Source organism: Carcharhinus amblyrhynchos, unplaced genomic scaffold (assembly GCF_965287045.1).
Source record: "Carcharhinus amblyrhynchos unplaced genomic scaffold, sCarAmb.v2.hapA chromosome_157, whole genome shotgun sequence".
Classification (NCBI taxonomy): Eukaryota; Metazoa; Chordata; class Chondrichthyes; order Carcharhiniformes; family Carcharhinidae; genus Carcharhinus; species Carcharhinus amblyrhynchos.
Window position 1 is genome coordinate 226,917 of NW_027649897.1, and position 18,265 is coordinate 245,181.

Consider the following 18,265-nt stretch of genomic DNA (forward strand, 5'->3'; position numbering starts at 1 on the left):
GAGGGTTGTGGGGGCTGGAGGAGGTTACCAAGATAGGGTGAGCAGAGTTGAGGGACAGATTGGCCTCCTCTTGCTGCTGTTTCACTGTGATATTCGGGGACCCAGTGGGGTTTCAGGTTGTCTCATTCAGTCTAAGGCTTGATTATCCCATGTCAAGCTCACAGCTCTTTCTCTCCCCGTCACGCTGTCTTTTCCTGTTATCTCTCATGCATCGCAACGACCAAGCACTAACTTCCAGCATGGATTTCGAGAAGCTGCCAAAGGTTCGCGACGAGGATCGAGAGAGCATGTTTGGATATGTTCACGGAGTCTCGGGTCCAGGTGAGAGACACTCCAAGAGAGAGGAGACTCAGAGAGACACCAGTGTACAGATATCTCCCTGAGAGAGAGAGACTGAGAGACACCAGTCAGTGTGCAGATATCTCCCTGAGAGAGAGGGACTGAGAGACACCAGTCAGTGTACAGATATCTCCCTGAGAGAGAGGGACTGAGAGACACCAGTCAGTGTACAGATATCTCCCTGAGAGAGAGGGATTGAGAGATACCAGTCAGTGTACAGATATCTCCCTGAGAGAGAGGGACTGAGAGACACCAGTCAGTGTACAGATATCTCCCTGAGAGAGAGGGACTGAGAGACACCAGTCAGTGTACAGATATCTCCCTGAGAGAGAGGGACTGAGAGACACCAGTCAGTGTACAGATATCTCCCTGAGAGAGAGGGACTGAGAGACACCAGTCAGTGTGCAGATATCTCCCTGAGAGAGAGGGACTGAGATACCCCAGTCAGCGTACAGATATCTCCCTGAGAGAGAGGGACTGAGATACACCAGTCAGCGTACAGGGACTGAGAAACATGTGTTATAATTTCCTCTGGCTATCTGTCTCTTTCCCTCCGCAGTTGTCCTGGCATCCAATATGTCCGGTGCTGCTATGTATGAGTTGGTGCGAGTTGGCCACAGTGAGCTGGTGGGTGAGATTATCCGCCTGGATGGTGAGATGGCGACAGTCCAAGTTTATGAGGAGACTTGTATCCTTTGCCAACACTCTCCGGGGCAGTAGAGGGGTGCAGGTGGAGTTTGGCCCATTGTGCGGGCTACCTGAGTTAAGGCCTCATTAGTAGGCCGGGAGCGTGGTCCTCGCGGGTAGGCCGGGAGCCTGGGCCTCGCAGGTAGACCGGGAGCCTGGGCCTCGCGGGTCGGCCAGGAACTTGGGCCTCGCAGGTAGGCCGAGAGCCTGGGCCTCGCAGGTAGGCCGGGAGCCTGGGCCTCGCGGGTAGACCGGGAACTTGGGCCTCGCAGGTAGGCCGAGAGCCTGGGCCTCGCGGGTAGGCCGGGAACTTGGGCCTCGCAGGTTGGCCGAGAGCCTGGGCCTCGCGGGTAGGCCGGGAACTTGGGCCTCGCAGGTAGGCCGAGAGCCTGGGCTTCGCGGGTAGGCCGGGAGCCTGGGCCTCGCGGATAGGCCGGGAGACTGGGCCTCGCGGGTAGGCCGGGAGCCTGGGCCTCGCGGGTAGGCCGGGAGCCTGGGCCTCGCGGGTAGGCCGGGAGACTGGGCATCGCGGGTAGGCCGGGAGCCTGGGTCTCAGCCATGTTGGTGTCCTGAGCAGATAGTCACAGCTGGCGTGTCGGTCGGAGATCCGGTCCTGCGGACAGAGAAGCCCCTCTCTGTGGAGCTGGGTCCAGGGATCATGGGCTCCATCTTTGACGGGATCCAGCGGCCCCTCTTTGACATCTGGCAGATGACTGAGAGCATCTACATCCCACGGGGGGTCAACGTCAGCCCGCTGCCCACCCACACCAAGTGGGAGTTCACCCCAGAGCCAAATATCAGGGTAAGGAATGGGGGTGAGGTGTGTGGGAGTGGGAGAGAGTGAGGAATTGAGGCAGAGGTGGAGAGAGAGGGGAGAGGAAAGAGATAAAGAGAAATGGAGGGAGGAAAAAGAGGGAGTGAGAGAGGGAGAGAGATAGAGGTAGAGAGTAAGAGGCAGGAAGGGAAGTAGAGGGGGAGGGAAAGGGAATGAAAGAGAAAAAGATGGAGGAAAGGGGTGAGGGGCAGGCAGGTGTGAATGACAGAGGATGGGGGCGAATGGAGGGAGGGAGAGTGGGAGAAGAAGGATGGAAGGGAGTGAGAGACAGAGAGATAGGGAGTTGGAGAAGTCTGATGGAACCTAATGGACAGTCAGAGAGAGGGAGAGTCAGTGGTGGAGACAGAAAAGAGGTGGATAAGAATGGCAGAGATTGAGAGTCCGTGACAGAATTGGAGGGAGAGCTGGAGAGTGTGAATGGGTCAGAGAGATGGAGAGTCTGTGACAGTCTGAAGGAGAGATGGACAAAGTGTGAAAGGGCCAGATGGAGAGAGGGTGAAACAGTTGGAGAGAGATGTGGAGCGTGTATCAGAGTCATAGGAAGAGATGAAGAGAGTGTGAGACAGAGTTGGACGGCGAGATGGAGCGAAGGTAACGCGGTCCCGAGGGAGAAATGGAGTCAGTGTGACAGACTCAGATAGCGAGGGGGCGAATGGGAGATTTGGAGGGAGGATTGGAGAGAGTGTGACTCGGATAAAGTGAGTGTGACAGGATTGGAGGGAGAGGTGGAATGAATGAGAGATGCGGATAGAGTGAATGTGACAGGTTTGGAGGGAGAGATGGAGAGAGTGTGAGAGCTGCAGATAGTGAGTGTGACAGATTTGGAGGGAAATGGAGTGAGTTTGGCAGACTCAGGTAGAGGCCTGGACGAGGTGAGTGTGGCAGGTGGGGAGGGGGATGGGCCGAGTGTGGTGGCGCGGAGGGGGAATGGGGCAATTGTGGCAGGCGTGGAAGTGTGCCCCGACATTGACGGTACCCTCCTGTCTCCCCTCAGGTAGGGAGTCACGTCACTGGCGGAGATGTTTATGCCTCGGTTTTTGAGAACTCCCTGATCAAACACAAGATCCTGATTCCCCCCAAGAGCAAGGGGACAGTCACCTTCATTGCACCCCCCGGGCACTATGATGTGACGGTGAGTATAACTGCGATCCCTGAGCAGTGAGAATGGTGTGACTGACTGGCCTGGAGAGCACAATGTCCGGCGCGGGGAGCGTGACTGACCGGCACGGGAAGGTGGCGCCTGGCACGGGGAACACGGCACGGCACAGGGACCATGGCATGGGGAGCATGGCACGGGGAGTGCGGGGAGCATGGCGTGGGGAGCATGGCACGGGGAGCGCGGTGCAGGGAGCACGGTGCCTGGCGCGGGGAGCACGGTGCCTGGCGCGGGGAGCACGGTGCCTGGCACGGGGAGCACGGTGCCTGGCACGGGGAGCACGGTGCCTGGCGCGGGGAGCACGGTGCCTGGCGCGGGGAGCACGGTGCCTGGCGCGGGGAGCACGGTGCCTGGCGCGGGGTTACATTGTCGCTCTTTCTCTCTCCCTCTCTCAGGATGTGCTGATGGAGCTGGATTTTGAAGGGGTGAAAGACCAGCTGACCATGGTACAAGTGTGGCCGGTGCGTCAGATCAGACCGGTCTCCGAGAAGTTGCCCTGTAATCACCCCCTGCTGACGGGGCAGCGGGTGCTGGACGCCCTTTTCCCGTGAGTGGCAACGAGTGCGATATCTAACCGCGTCTCTCCCTCTCACTGTGAGTCTCACTCTCTGCTTCATAATCTATCATCACCCACCCCCCTCACCCCCAGACTGTGAGACCCCCCTCACACCCAGACTGTGAGACCCCCTTCACACCCAGACTGTGAGACCCCCTCACCACCAGACTGTGGGACCCTTCACCACCAGACTGTGAGACCCCCTCACCCCCAGACTGTGAGACCCTCACCCCCAGACTGTGGAACTCCTAACTCTCCCCCCCTCCCGACAATGAGACTCCTCGCACTCCCCCCAACCCCCCTCCCCCGACTATTTATTGAATGTGCAATCTTGCCCTCTGACCTTGGGTGACCTTATTTGACCCACGTTCACCCCATGACGCCCCGATTGACAAAACTGTTTTAACCTCTCATCCTCCACATCTCGAATAGCACCCTCCCAACCTCATCATAGAATCCTAGAAGCCTACAGTGCAGAAAGAGGCCCTTCGGCCCATCGAGTCTGCACCGTACACAGTCCCACCCAGGCCCCACCCCCATATCCCTACACATTATACCCAATAATCCCTCTAACCTACACATCCCTGGACACTAAGGGGCAATTTCTTAGCATGGCCAATCAACCTAACCCACACATCTTTGGACTGTGAGAGGAAACCCACACAGACACGAGGAGAATGTACAAACTCCACACAGACAGTGACCCGAGCCAGGAATCGAACCCAGGACCCTGGAGCTGTGAAGCAGCAGTGCTAACCACTGTGCTACCGTGCCGCCCTCATTTAACCCTGACGTGGCCCGGTTAAGCTAAATTGAGCCTGTTGATGTCTGTTTACCAACCTGTCACCCGCTTGCCTCTTTCCGCCACTCCCTCCCAACAATCCAGGTGCGTTCTGGGAGGAACAACGGCCATTCCCGGGGCGTTCGGCTGCGGTAAAACGGTCATCTCCCAGTCCCTGTCCAAATTCTCCAACAGCGACCTCATTGTCTACGTGGGATGTGGAGAGAGAGGCAATGAAATGGCGGAGGTGCTGAGGGACTTCCCTGAGGTAATGAGGCGCGCGGTGGCAAGGGCTGGAGGGAGGGATGTGGGAGTCTCTAGCCAGGGACTTGGGGGGGGTGGGGGTGGGGGTATTGATATAGGGATTGAGGTTCAGGGAGGAGCAGTGAGGGGTGGGATGGTTTGAAGGAGGGAATGTGGAGGGCGTTCCCTGGCTGTACCCCGTCCCCGCCCCGTATCCATGGTAACACTTCCTTCTCTCCAGCTGACGATGGAGGTCGATGGGAAGATGGAGAGCATCATGAAGAGAACCGCCCTGGTGGCCAATACCTCCAACATGCCAGTGGCAGCACGGGAGGCCTCAATCTACACTGGTGAGTGCCCATCTGCTCGACTCTGACCTTCTGAGCCCACCATCTCTGACCGCTATCCAACTCACCCTCTAATCCCATGTCCCTTACCAACCTTAGCCACCTCACCCTCCGACCTTCTCACCACGTCACCCCCATGACCCTGCCACACCATCCCTGACATTCTCACCCTTTTCCCTCTGTATTTCTTTGACTTTGTCCTCAGACCTTTTTGCCCCTTCGCCCTCTGACTTTCACTCCCATTGCCCTCTGATGGTCTTCTGCTTTGGCCTCTGTCCTGCAACTGCCTCGGCCTCTGACCTTCTCCGTCCTTGCCCATTGACATTCTCCAGGCTCGCTCTCTGACCTTCTCCGACCTTGCCCTCTGACATTCTCCAGGCTCACTCTCTGACCTTCTCTGTCCTTGCCCACTGACATTCTCCAGACTCGCTCTCTGACATTCTCCGTCCTTGCCCACTGACATTCTCCAGGCTCGCTCTCTGACCTTCTCCATCCTTGCCCATTGACATTCTCCAGACTCACTCTCTGACCTTCTCCGTCCTTGCCCATTGACATTCTCCAGGCTCGCTCTCTGACCTTCTCCATCCTTGCCCTCTGACATTCTCCAGGCTCGCCCTCTGACCTTCTCCGTCCTTGCCCACTGACATTCTCCAGGCTCGCTCTCTCACCTTCTCTGTCCCTGCCCACTGACATTCTCCAGGCTCACTCTCTGACTTTCTCTGTCCTTGCCCACTGACATTCTCCAGGCTCGCTCTCTGACCTCCGTCCTTGCCCTCTGACATTCTCTAGGCTCGCCCTCTGACCTTCTCTGTCCTTGCCCACTGACATTCTCCAGGCTCACTCTCTGACCTTCTCCGTCCTTGCCCACTGACATTCTCCAGGCTCACTCTCTGACCTCCGTCCTTGCCCTCTGACATTCTCCAGAATCGCTCTCTGACCTTCTCCGTCCTTGCCCACTGACATTTTCCAGGCTCGCTTTCTGACCTTCTCCGTCCTTGCCTTCTGACATTCTCCAGACTCGCTCTCTGACATTCTCTGTCCTTGCCCACTGACATTCTCCAGACTCACTCTCTGACATTCTCCGTCTTTGCCCTCTGACATTCTCCAGGCTCGCTCTCTGACCTTCTCCGTCCTTGCCCTCTGACATTCTCCAGGCTCGCTCTCTGACGTTCTCTGTCCTTGCCCTCTGACATTCTCCAGGCTCGCTCTCTGACCTTCTCCGTCCTTGCCCTCTGATATTCTCCAGACTCGCTCTCTGACCTTCTCCGTCCTTGCCCACTGACATTCTCCAGACTCGCCCTCTGACCTTCTCTGTCCTTGCCCACTGACATTCTCCAGGCTCGCTCTCTGACCTTCTCCTTCCTTGCCCATTGACATTCTCCAGGCTCGCCCTCTGACCTTCTCTGTCCTTGCCCACTGACATTCTCCAGGCTCGCTCTCTGACCTTCTCCGTCCTTGCCCACTGACATTCTCCAGGCTCGCTCTCTGACCTTCTCCGTCCTTGCCCTCTGACATTCTCCAGGCTCGCTCTCTGACGTTCTCTGTCCTTGCCCTCTGACATTCTCCAGGCTCGCTCTCTGACCTTCTCCGTCCTTGCCCTCTGATATTCTCCAGACTCGCTCTCTGACCTTCTCCGTCCTTGCCCACTGACATTCTCCAGACTCGCTCTCTGACCTTCTCCATCCTTGCCCACTGACATTCTCCAGGCTCGCCCTCTGACCTTCTCTGTCCTTGCCCACTGACATTCTCCAGGCTCGCTCTCTGACCTTCTCCTTCCTTGCCCATTGACATTCTCCAGGCTCGCCCTCTGACCTTCTCCGTCCTTGCCCACTGACATTCTCCAGGCTCGCTCTCTGACCTTCTCCGTACTTGCCCACTGACATTCTCCAGGCTCGCTCTCTGACCTTCTCTGTCCTTGCCCTCTGACATTCTCCAGACTCGCTCTCTGACATTCTCCGTCCTTGCCCAGTGACATTCTCCAGGCTCGCCCTCTGACCTTCTCTGTCCTTGCCCACTGACATTCTCCAGGCTCGCTTTCTGACCTTAAAAAAAAACATAGAACATAGAACATTACAGCGCGGAACAGGCCCTTCGGCCCACAATGTTGCGCCGACCAGTCTTATTTTTTAAAAAAAACATTGACCCACTAATCTAAACCAATCCCTTTTCGTCCATAAACCTATCCACCAATCTCTTAAACGCCCCCAAACTAGGCGCATTTACAACTGCAGCAGGCAGGGCATTCCAGTCCCTCACCACCCTCTGGGTAAAGAACCTGCCCCTGACATCCGTCCTATAACTACCCCCCCTTAATTTAAAGCAATGCCCCCTCGTGCTAGCTTTCTCCATCCGAGGAAACAGGCTATCACCATCCACCCTATCTAAACCTCTAATCATCTTATATGTTTCTATAAGATCCCCTCTTAGCCGCCTTCTTTCCAGTGAAAACAACCCCAAATCCCTCAGTCTCTCCTCATAGGACCTCCCCTGCATACCAGGCAACATCCTGGTAAACCTCCTCTGCACCCTCTCCAAAGCCTCCACATCTTTCCTGTAATGTGGGGACCAGAACTGCACACAGTACTCCAAGTGCGGCCGCACCAGAGTTGTGTACAGTTGCAACATGACGCTGCGACTCCTAAATTCAATCCCCCTACCAATAAACGCCAAGACACCGTACGCCTTCTTAACAACCTCATCTACTTGATTCCCAACTTTCAGGGATCTATGTACACATACACCTAGATCCCTCTGCTCCTCCACTCTATTCAAAGTCCTCCTGTTAGCCCTATACTCAACACATCTGTTATTCCTACCGAAATGGATTACCTCACACTTCTCCGCATTAAACTCCATCCGCCACCTCGCGGCCCAGCTCTGCAACCTGTCCAAGTCACCCTGCAAACTTCGACACCCTTCCTCACAATCTACCACACCTCCGACTTTGGTGTCATCAGCAAACTTACTAATCCACCCAACTATACCCTCATCCAGATCATTAATAAAGATTACAAACAACAGTGGCCCCAAAACAGATCCCTGAGGCACACCACTCGTAACCGAACTCCATGATGAATAATTACCATCAACCACCACCCTCTGTCTCCTATCCGCTAACCAATTCCTGATCCAAGTACCTAAATTACCACCAATCCCATACATCTGCATTTTCTGCAGAAGCCTACCATGGTGAACCTTATCAAACGCCTTACTAAAATCCATATATACCACGTCAACTGCCTTACCCCTATCCACCTCTTTGGTCACCTTCTCAAAGAACTCAATAAGGTTAGTAAGGCACGACCTTCCCGCTACAAAACCATGCTGACTATCTCTAATCAATTCATTACTCTCCAAATAACTATAAATCCTATCCCTAATAATTCTTTCTAAAACCTTGCCCACTACAGAAGTAAGACTCACTGGTCTATAATTCCCAGGGAAGTCTCTGTTCCCCTTCTTAAACAATGGGACAACATTCGCTGTCCTCCAATCTTCCGGTACTATACCAGAGACCAACGACGACCTGAAGATCAGAGCCAGTGGCTCTGCAATCACCTCTCTTCTCCGTCCTTGCCCTCTGACATTCTCCAGACTCGCTATCTGACATTCTCCGTCCTTGCTCACTGACATTCTCCAGACTCACTCTCTGACATTCTCCGTCCTTGCCCACTGACATTCTCCAGGCTCGCTCCCTGACCTTCTCTGTCCTTGCCCTCTGACATTCTCCAGACTCGCTCCCTGACCTTCTCCGTCCTTGCCCTCTGACATTCTCCAGGCTCGCCCTCTGACCTTCTCTGTCCTTGCCCACTGACCTTCTCCAGGCTCGCTCTCTGACCTTCTCCGTCCTTGCCCACTGACATTCTCCAGACTCGCTCTCTGACTTTCTCCGTCCTTGCCCACTGACATTCTCCAGGCTCGCTCTCTGACCTTCTCCGTCCTTGCCCTCTGACATTCTCCAGAGTCACTCTCTGACCTTCTCCGTCCTTGCTCTGTGACATTCTCCAGACTCGCCCTCTGACCTTCTCCGTCCTTGCCCTCTGACATTCTCCAGGCTCGCCCTCTGACCTTCTCCGTCCTTGCCCATTGACATTCTCCAGACTCACTCTCTGACCTTCTCCGTCCTTGCCCACTGACATTCTCCAGGCTCGCCCTCTGACCTTCTCCGTCCTTGCCCACTGACATTCTCCAGGCTCGCTCTCTGACCTTCTCTGTCCCTGCCCTCTGACATTCTCCAGGCTCACTCTCTGACCTTCTCTGTCCTTGCCCACTGACATTCTCCAGGCTCGCTCTCTGACCTCCGTCCTTGCCCTCTGACATTCTCTAGGCTCGCCCTCTGACCTTCTCTGTCCTTGCCCACTGACATTCTCCAGGCTCGCTCTCTGACCTTCTCTGTCCTTGCCCACTGACATTCTCCAGGCTCACTCTCTGACCTTCTCCGTCCTTGCCCTCTGACATTCTCCAGAATCGCTCTCTGACCTTCTCCGTCCTTGCCCACTGACATTTTCCAGGCTCGCTCTCTGACCTTCTCCGTCCTTGCCTTCTGACATTCTCCAGACTCACTCTCTGACATTCTCTGTCCTTGCCCACTGACATTCTCCAGACTCACTCTCTGACATTCTCCATCCTTGCCCACTGACATTCTCCAGGCTCACTCTCTGACCTTCTACGTCCTTGCCCTCTGACATTCTCCAGACTCGCTCTCTGACCTTCTCCGTCCTTGCCCTCTGACATTCTCCAGACTTGCTCCCTGACCTTCTCCGTCCTTGCCCTCTGACATTCTCCAGGCTCACTCTCTGACCTTCTCCGTCCTTGCCCTCTGACATTCTCCAGACTCACTCTCTGACATTCTCCGTCCTTGCCCACTGACATTCTCCAGACTCACTCTCTGACATTCTCCGTCCTTGCCCTCTGACATTCTCCAGGCTCGCTCTCTGACCTTCTCCGTCCTTGCCCTCTGACATTCTCCAGGCTCGCTCTCTGACGTTCTCTGTCCTTGCCCTCTGACATTCTCCAGGCTCGCTCTCTGACCTTCTCCGTCCTTGCCCTCTGATATTCTCCAGACTCGCTCTCTGACCTTCTCCGTCCTTGCCCACTGACATTCTCCAGACTCGCTCTCTGACCTTCTCCGTCCTTGCCCACTGACATTCTCCAGGCTCGCCCTCTGACCTTCTCTGTCCTTGCCCACCGACATTCTCCAGGCTCGCTCTCTGACCTTCTCCTTCCTTGCCCATTGACATTCTCCAGGCTCGCCCTCTGACCTTCTCTGTCCTTGCCCTCTGACATTCTCCAGACTCGCTCTCTGACATTCTCCGTCCCTGCCCACTGACATTCTCCAGGCTCGCCCTCTGACCTTCTCTGTCCTTGCCCACTGACATTCTCCAGGCTCGCTTTCTGACCTTAAAAAAAAACATAGAACATAGAACATTACAGCGCGGAACAGGTCCTTCGGCCCACAATGTTGCGCCGACCAGTCTTATTTTTTAAAAAAAACATTGACCCACTAATCTAAACCAATCCCTTTTCGTCCATAAACCTATCCACCAATCTCTTAAATGCCCCCAAACTAGGCGCATTTACAACTGCAGCAGGCAGGGCATTCCAGTCCCTCACCACCCTCTGGGTAAAGAACCTGCCCCTGACATCCGTCCTATAACTACCCCCCCTTAATTTAAAGCAATGCCCCCTCGTGCTAGCTTTCTCCATCCGAGGAAACAGGCTATCACCATCCACCCTATCTAAACCTCTAATCATCTTATATGTTTCTATAAGATCCCCTCTTAGCCGCCTTCTTTCCAGTGAAAACAACCCCAAATCCCTCAGCCTCTCCTCATAGGACCTCCCCTGCATACCAGGCAACATCCTGGTAAACCTCCTCTGCACCCTCTCCAAAGCCTCCACATCTTTCCTGTAATGTGGGGACCAGAACTGCACACAGTACTCCAAGTGCGGCCGCACCAGAGTTGTGTACAGTTGCAACATGACGCTGCGACTCCTAAATTCAATCCCCCTACCAATAAACGCCAAGACACCGTACGCCTTCTTAACAACCTCATCTACTTGATTCCCAACTTTCAGGGATCTATGTACACATACACCTAGATCCCTCTGCTCCTCCACTCTATTCAAAGTCCTCCTGTTAGCCCTATACTCAACACATCTGTTATTCCTACCGAAATGGATTACCTCACACTTCTCCGCATTAAACTCCATCCGCCACCTCGCGGCCCAGCTCTGCAACCTGTCCAAGTCACCCTGCAAACTTCGACACCCTTCCTCACAATCTACCACACCTCCGACTTTGGTGTCATCAGCAAACTTACTAATCCACCCAACTATACCCTCATCCAGATCATTAATAAAGATTACAAACAACAGTGGCCCCAAAACAGATCCCTGAGGCACACCACTCGTAACCGAACTCCATGATGAATAATTACCATCAACCACCACCCTCTGTCTCCTATCCGCTAACCAATTCCTGATCCAAGTACCTAAATTACCACCAATCCCATACATCTGCATTTTCTGCAGAAGCATACCATGGTGAACCTTATCAAACGCCTTACTAAAATCCATATATACCACGTCAACTGCCTTACCCCTATCCACCTCTTTGGTCACCTTCTCAAAGAACTCAATAAGGTTAGTAAGGCACGACCTTCCCGCTACAAAACCATGCTGACTATCTCTAATCAATTCATTACTCTCCAAATAACTATAAATCCTATCCCTAATAATTCTTTCTAAAACCTTGCCCACTACAGAAGTAAGACTCACTGGTCTATAATTCCCAGGGAAGTCTCTGTTCCCCTTCTTAAACAATGGGACAACATTCGCTGTCCTCCAATCTTCCGGTACTATACCAGAGACCAACGACGACCTGAAGATCAGAGCCAGTGGCTCTGCAATCACCTCTCTTCTCCGTCCTTGCCCTCTGACATTCTCCAGACTCGCTATCTGACATTCTCCGTCCTTGCTCACTGACATTCTCCAGACTCACTCTCTGACATTCTCTGTCCTTGCCCTCTGACATTCTCCAGGCTCGCTCTCTGACCTTCTCCGTCCTTGCCCTCTGATATTCTCCAGACTCGCTCTCTGACCTTCTCCGTCCTTGCCCACTGACATTCTCCAGACTCGCTCTCTGACCTTCTCCGTCCTTGCCCACTGACATTCTCCAGGCTCGCCCTCTGACCTTCTCTGTCCTTGCCCACCGACATTCTCCAGGCTCGCTCTCTGACCTTCTCCTTCCTTGCCCATTGACATTCTCCAGGCTCGCCCTCTGACCTTCTCTGTCCTTGCCCACTGACATTCTCCAGGCTCGCTCTCTGACCTTCTCCGTCCTTGCCCACTGACATTCTCCAGGCTCGCTCTCTGACCTTCTCTGTCCTTGCCCTCTGACATTCTCCAGACTCGCTCTCTGACATTCTCCGTCCCTGCCCACTGACATTCTCCAGGCTCGCCCTCTGACCTTCTCTGTCCTTGCCCACTGACATTCTCCAGGCTCGCTTTCTGACCTTAAAAAAAAACATAGAACATAGAACATTACAGCGCGGAACAGGCCCTTCGGCCCACAATGTTGCGCCGACCAGTCTTATTTTTTAAAAAAAACATTGACCCACTAATCTAAACCAATCCCTTTTCGTCCATAAACCTATCCACCAATCTCTTAAATGCCCCCAAACTAGGCGCATTTACAACTGCAGCAGGCAGGGCATTCCAGTCCCTCACCACTCTCTGGGTAAAGAACCTGCCCCTGACATCCGTCCTATAACTACCCCCCCTTAATTTAAAGCAATGCCCCCTCGTGCTAGCTTTCTCCATCCGAGGAAACAGGCTATCACCATCCACCCTATCTAAACCTCTAATCATCTTATATGTTTCTATAAGATCCCCTCTTAGCCGCCTTCTTTCCAGTGAAAACAACCCCAAATCCCTCAGCCTCTCCTCATAGGACCTCCCCTGCATACCAGGCAACATCCTGGTAAACCTCCTCTGCACCCTCTCCAAAGCCTCCACATCTTTCCTGTAATGTGGGGACCAGAACTGCACACAGTACTCCAAGTGCGGCCGCACCAGAGTTGTGTACAGTTGCAACATGACGCTGCGACTCCTAAATTCAATCCCCCTACCAATAAACGCCAAGACACCGTACGCCTTCTTAACAACCTCATCTACTTGATTCCCAACTTTCAGGGATCTATGTACACATACACCTAGATCCCTCTGCTCCTCCACTCTATTCAAAGTCCTCCTGTTAGCCCTATACTCAACACATCTGTTATTCCTACCGAAATGGATTACCTCACACTTCTCCGCATTAAACTCCATCCGCCACCTCGCAGCCCAGCTCTGCAACCTGTCCAAGTCACCCTGCAAACTTCGACACCCTTCCTCACAATCTACCACACCTCCGACTTTGGTGTCATCAGCAAACTTACTAATCCACCCAACTATACCCTCATCCAGATCATTAATAAAGATTACAAACAACAGTGGCCCCAAAACAGATCCCTGAGGCACACCACTCGTAACCGAACTCCATGATGAATAATTACCATCAACCACCACCCTCTGTCTCCTATCCGCTAACCAATTCCTGATCCAAGTACCTAAATTACCACCAATCCCATACATCTGCATTTTCTGCAGAAGCATACCATGGTGAACCTTATCAAACGCCTTACTAAAATCCATATATACCACGTCAACTGCCTTACCCCTATCCACCTCTTTGGTCACCTTCTCAAAGAACTCAATAAGGTTAGTAAGGCACGACCTTCCCGCTACAAAACCATGCTGACTATCTCTAATCAATTCATTACTCTCCAAATAACTATAAATCCTATCCCTAATAATTCTTTCTAAAACCTTGCCCACTACAGAAGTAAGACTCACTGGTCTATAATTCCCAGGGAAGTCTCTGTTCCCCTTCTTAAACAATGGGACAACATTCGCTGTCCTCCAATCTTCCGGTACTATACCAGAGACCAACGACGACCTGAAGATCAGAGCCAGTGGCTCTGCAATCACCTCTCTTCTCCGTCCTTGCCCTCTGACATTCTCCAGACTCGCTATCTGACATTCTCCGTCCTTGCTCACTGACATTCTCCAGACTCACTCTCTGACATTCTCCGTCCTTGCCCACTGACATTCTCCAGGCTCGCTCCCTGACCTTCTCTGTCCTTGCCCTCTGACATTCTCCAGACTCGCTCCCTGACCTTCTCCGTCCTTGCCCTCTGACATTCTCCAGGCTCGCCCTCTGACCTTCTCTGTCCTTGCCCACTGACATTCTCCAGGCTCGCTCTCTGACCTTCTCCGTCCTTGCCCACTGACATTCTCCAGACTCGCTCTCTGACTTTCTCCGTCCTTGCCCTCTGACATTCTCCAGACTCGCTATCTGACATTCTCCGTCCTTGCTCACTGACATTCTCCAGACTCGCTCCCTGACCTTCTCCGTCCTTGCCCTCTGACATTCTCCAGGCTCGCCCTCTGACCTTCTCCGTCCTTGCCCATTGACATTCTCCAGACTCACTCTCTGACCTTCTCCGTCCTTGCCCACTGACATTCTCCAGACTCGCTCTCTGACCTTCTCCGTCCTTGCCCTCTGACATTCTCCAGGCTCACTCTCTGACCTTCTCCGTCCTTGCCCTCTGACATTCTCCAGGCTCGCTCTCTGACCTTCTCCGTCCTTGCCGTCTGACATTCTCCAGGCTCGCTTCCTGACCTTCTTGTACATCAGCCTCTGATCTTTGCCTACCGTGCCCACTGACCTTCTCCCACTCACTGACCTACACCCACTTTGACCTTTGACCTTTGCTGACCCATCCCCTGACCTTCCCTCTGTCTCTGAGGAAGCACTTCCTGGTATATTTGCACCCTGACAAATTCTCTCCTGTGTCTCCACAGGGATCACACTCTCCGAGTATTTCCGGGATATGGGTTACAATGTTAGCATGATGGCTGACTCAACTTCCCGCTGGGCAGAAGCTCTTAGGGAAATCTCAGGTCGCCTGGCAGAAATGCCCGCTGGTGAGTGATTATCCCTCACTGCAATGCACACCCAAACACTCCCAGGACAGGCACAACCCAGGGCTAGATACAGAGTAAATCTCCCTCTACACTGTCCCCATCAAACACTCCCAGGACAGGTACAGCACGGGGTTAGATACAGAGTAAATCTCCCTCTACACTGTCCCCGTCAAACACTCCCAGGACAGGTACAGCACGGGGTTAGATACAGAGTAAATCTCCCTCTACACTGTCTCCATCAAACACTCCCAGGACAGGTACAGCACGGGGTTAGATACAGAGTAAATCTCCCTCTACACTGTCCCCATCAAACACTCCCAGGACAGGTACAGCACAGGGTTAGATACAGAGTAAATCTCCCTCTACACTGTCCCCATCAAACACTCCCAGGACAGGTACAGCACAGGGTTAGATACAGAGTAAATCTCCCTCTACACTGTCCCCATCAAACACTCCCAGGACAGGTACAGCACGGAGTTAGATACAGAGTAAATCTCCCTCTACACTGTCCCCATCAAACACTCCCAGGACAGGTACAGCACAGGGTTAGATACAGAGTAAATCTCCCTCTACACTGTCCCCATCAAACACTCCCAGGACAGGTACAGCATGGGGTTAGATACAGAGTAAATCTCCCTCTACACTGTCTCCATCAAACACTCCCAGGATAGGTACAGCACAGGGTTAGATACAGAGAAAATCTCCCTCTACACTGTCCCCATCAAACTTTCCCAGGACAGGTACAGCACGGGGTTAGATACAGGGTAAATCTCCCTCTACACTGTCCCCATCAAACACTCTCTGGACAGGTACAGCACAGGGTTAGATACAGAGTAAATCTCCCTCTACACTGTCCCCCATCAAACACTCCCAGGACAGGTACAGCACGGGGTTAGATACAGAGTAAATCTCCCTCTACACTGTCCCCATCAAACACTCCCAGGACAGGTACAGCACGGGGTTAGATACAGAGTAAATCTCCCTCTACACTGTCCCCATCAAACACTCCCAGGACAGGTACAGCACGGGGTTAGATACAGAGTAAATCTCCCCCTACACTGTCCCCATCAAACACTCCCAGGACAGGTACAGCACAGGGTTAGATACAGAGTAAATCTCCCTCTACACTGTCTCCATCAAACACTCCCAGGACAGGTACAGCACGGGGTTAGATAGAGTAAATCTCCCTCTACACTGTCCCCATCAAACACTCCCAGGACAGGTACAGCACGGGGTTAGATACAGAGTAAATCTCCCTCTACACTGTCCCCATCAAACACTCCCAGGACAGGTACAGCACGGAGTTAGATACAGAGTAAATCTCCCTCTACACTGTCCCCATCAAACACTCCCAGGACAGGTACAGCACAGGGTTAGATACAGACTAAATCTCCCTCTACACTGTCCCCATCAAACTTTCCCAGGACAGGTACAGCATGGGGTTAGATACAGAGTAAATCTCCCTCTACACTGTCTCCATCAAACACTCCCAGGATAGGTACAGCACAGGGTTAGATACAGAGAAAATCTCCCTCTACACTGTCCCCATCAAACATTCCCAGGACAGGTACAGCACGGGGTTAGATACAGGGTAAATCTCCCTCTACACTGTCCCCATCAAACACTCTCTGGACAGGTACAGCACAGGGTTAGATACAGAGTAAATCTCCCTCTACACTGTCCCCATCAAACACTCCCAGGACAGGTACAGCACAGGGTTAGATACAGAGTAAATCTCCCTCTACACTGTCCCCATCAAACACTCCCAGGACAGGTACAGCATGGGGTTAGATACAGAGTAAATCTCCCTCTACACTGTCTCCATCAAACACTCCCAGGATAGGTACAGCACAGGGTTAGATACAGAGAAAATCTCCCTCTACACTGTCCCCATCAAACATTCCCAGGACAGGTACAGCACGGGGTTAGATACAGGGTAAATCTCCCTCTACACTGTCCCCATCAAACACTCTCTGGACAGGTACAGCACAGGGTTAGATACAGAGTAAATCTCCCTCTACACTGTCCCCCATCAAACACTCCCAGGACAGGTACAGCACGGGGTTAGATACAGAGTAAATCTCCCTCTACACTGTCCCCATCAAACACTCCCAGGACAGGTACAGCACGGGGTTAGATACAGAAGAAAGCTCCCTCTACACTGTCCCCGTCAAACACTCCCAGGACAGGTACAGCACGGGGTTAGATACAGAGTAAATCTCCCTCTACACTGTCCCCATCAAACACCCCCAGGACAGGTACAGCACGGGGTTAGATACAGAGTAAATCTCCCTCTACTCTGTCACCATGAAACACTGTAAGAAGTCTCACAACACCAGGTTAAAGTCCAACAGGTTTATTTCGTAGTAAACACCACTAGCTTTTGGTGCGCTGTTCCTTCATCAGGTGAGTGTGGATTTCTGATCAAAGCAGGGCATATAAAGGCTCACACAGTTTACAGAATACTGATTAGAATGCGGGTCTTTACAGCTAATCAAGTCTTAAAGGTGCAGACAATGTGAGTGGAGATAGCATTAAGCACAGGTTAAAGAGATGTGTATTGTTACGCATACACATACACATCTCTTTAACCTGTGCTTAATGCTATCTCCACTCACATTGTCTGCACCTTTAAGACTTGATTAGCTGTAAAGACCTGCATTCTAATCAGTATTCTGTGAACTGAGTTTGTGTTTTTATATGCCCTGTTTGCGAACAGAACTCCCATTCAACTGATGAAGGAATAGCGTTCTGAAAGCTAGTGGTGTTTACTACCAAATAAACCTGTTGGATTTTAACCTGGTGTTGTGAGACTTCTTACTGTGTTTACCCCAGTCCAACACCGGCATCTCCACATCATGAGTACCATCAAACACTCCCAGGACAGGTATAGCACAGGGTTAGATACAGAGTAAAGCTCCACCGATGCAGGCCTCATCAAACTCTCCCGTAACCACTCCAGTCCCAGAGGTGTAGGTGTACCCACGGTGCTGTAAGGGAGGGAATTCCATGATTTTGACCCAGTGACAAGACAGGAACAACATCTGGAGCACTGTGCACAGTTCTGGTCTCCATATCCCTCAGTTAGACCACACTTGGAGCACTGTGCGCAGTTCTGATCTCCATATCCCTCAGTTAGACCACACTTGGAGCACTGTGCACAGTTCTGCTCTCCATATTCCTCAGTTAGACCACAGATGGAGCACTGTGCACAGTTCTGGTCTCCATATCCCTCAGTTAGACCACACTTGGAGCACTGTGCACAGTTCTGGTCTCCATATCCCTCAGT

The 18,265-nt window shown here is 52.7% G+C and overlaps 1 protein-coding gene across 1 annotated transcript in view; it reads left to right on the plus strand.

The window, feature by feature from the left end:
• The first annotated feature begins 236 nt into the window (after positions 1 to 236).
• Positions 237 to 18,265, plus strand: part of LOC145338736 (V-type proton ATPase catalytic subunit A-like) — a 50,626-nt gene continuing 32,597 nt past the window's right edge. Inside the window, exons 1-8 of the mRNA XM_080183126.1 lie at positions 237 to 321; positions 899 to 1,027; positions 1,614 to 1,828; positions 2,856 to 2,993; positions 3,413 to 3,564; positions 4,460 to 4,622; positions 4,839 to 4,947; positions 14,854 to 14,976. Coding sequence (XP_080039252.1) covers positions 240 to 321; positions 899 to 1,027; positions 1,614 to 1,828; positions 2,856 to 2,993; positions 3,413 to 3,564; positions 4,460 to 4,622; positions 4,839 to 4,947; positions 14,854 to 14,976 — 1,111 coding nt within the window. The 5' untranslated portion in view covers positions 237 to 239. The remainder of the gene's footprint in view (positions 322 to 898; positions 1,028 to 1,613; positions 1,829 to 2,855; positions 2,994 to 3,412; positions 3,565 to 4,459; positions 4,623 to 4,838; positions 4,948 to 14,853; positions 14,977 to 18,265) is intronic.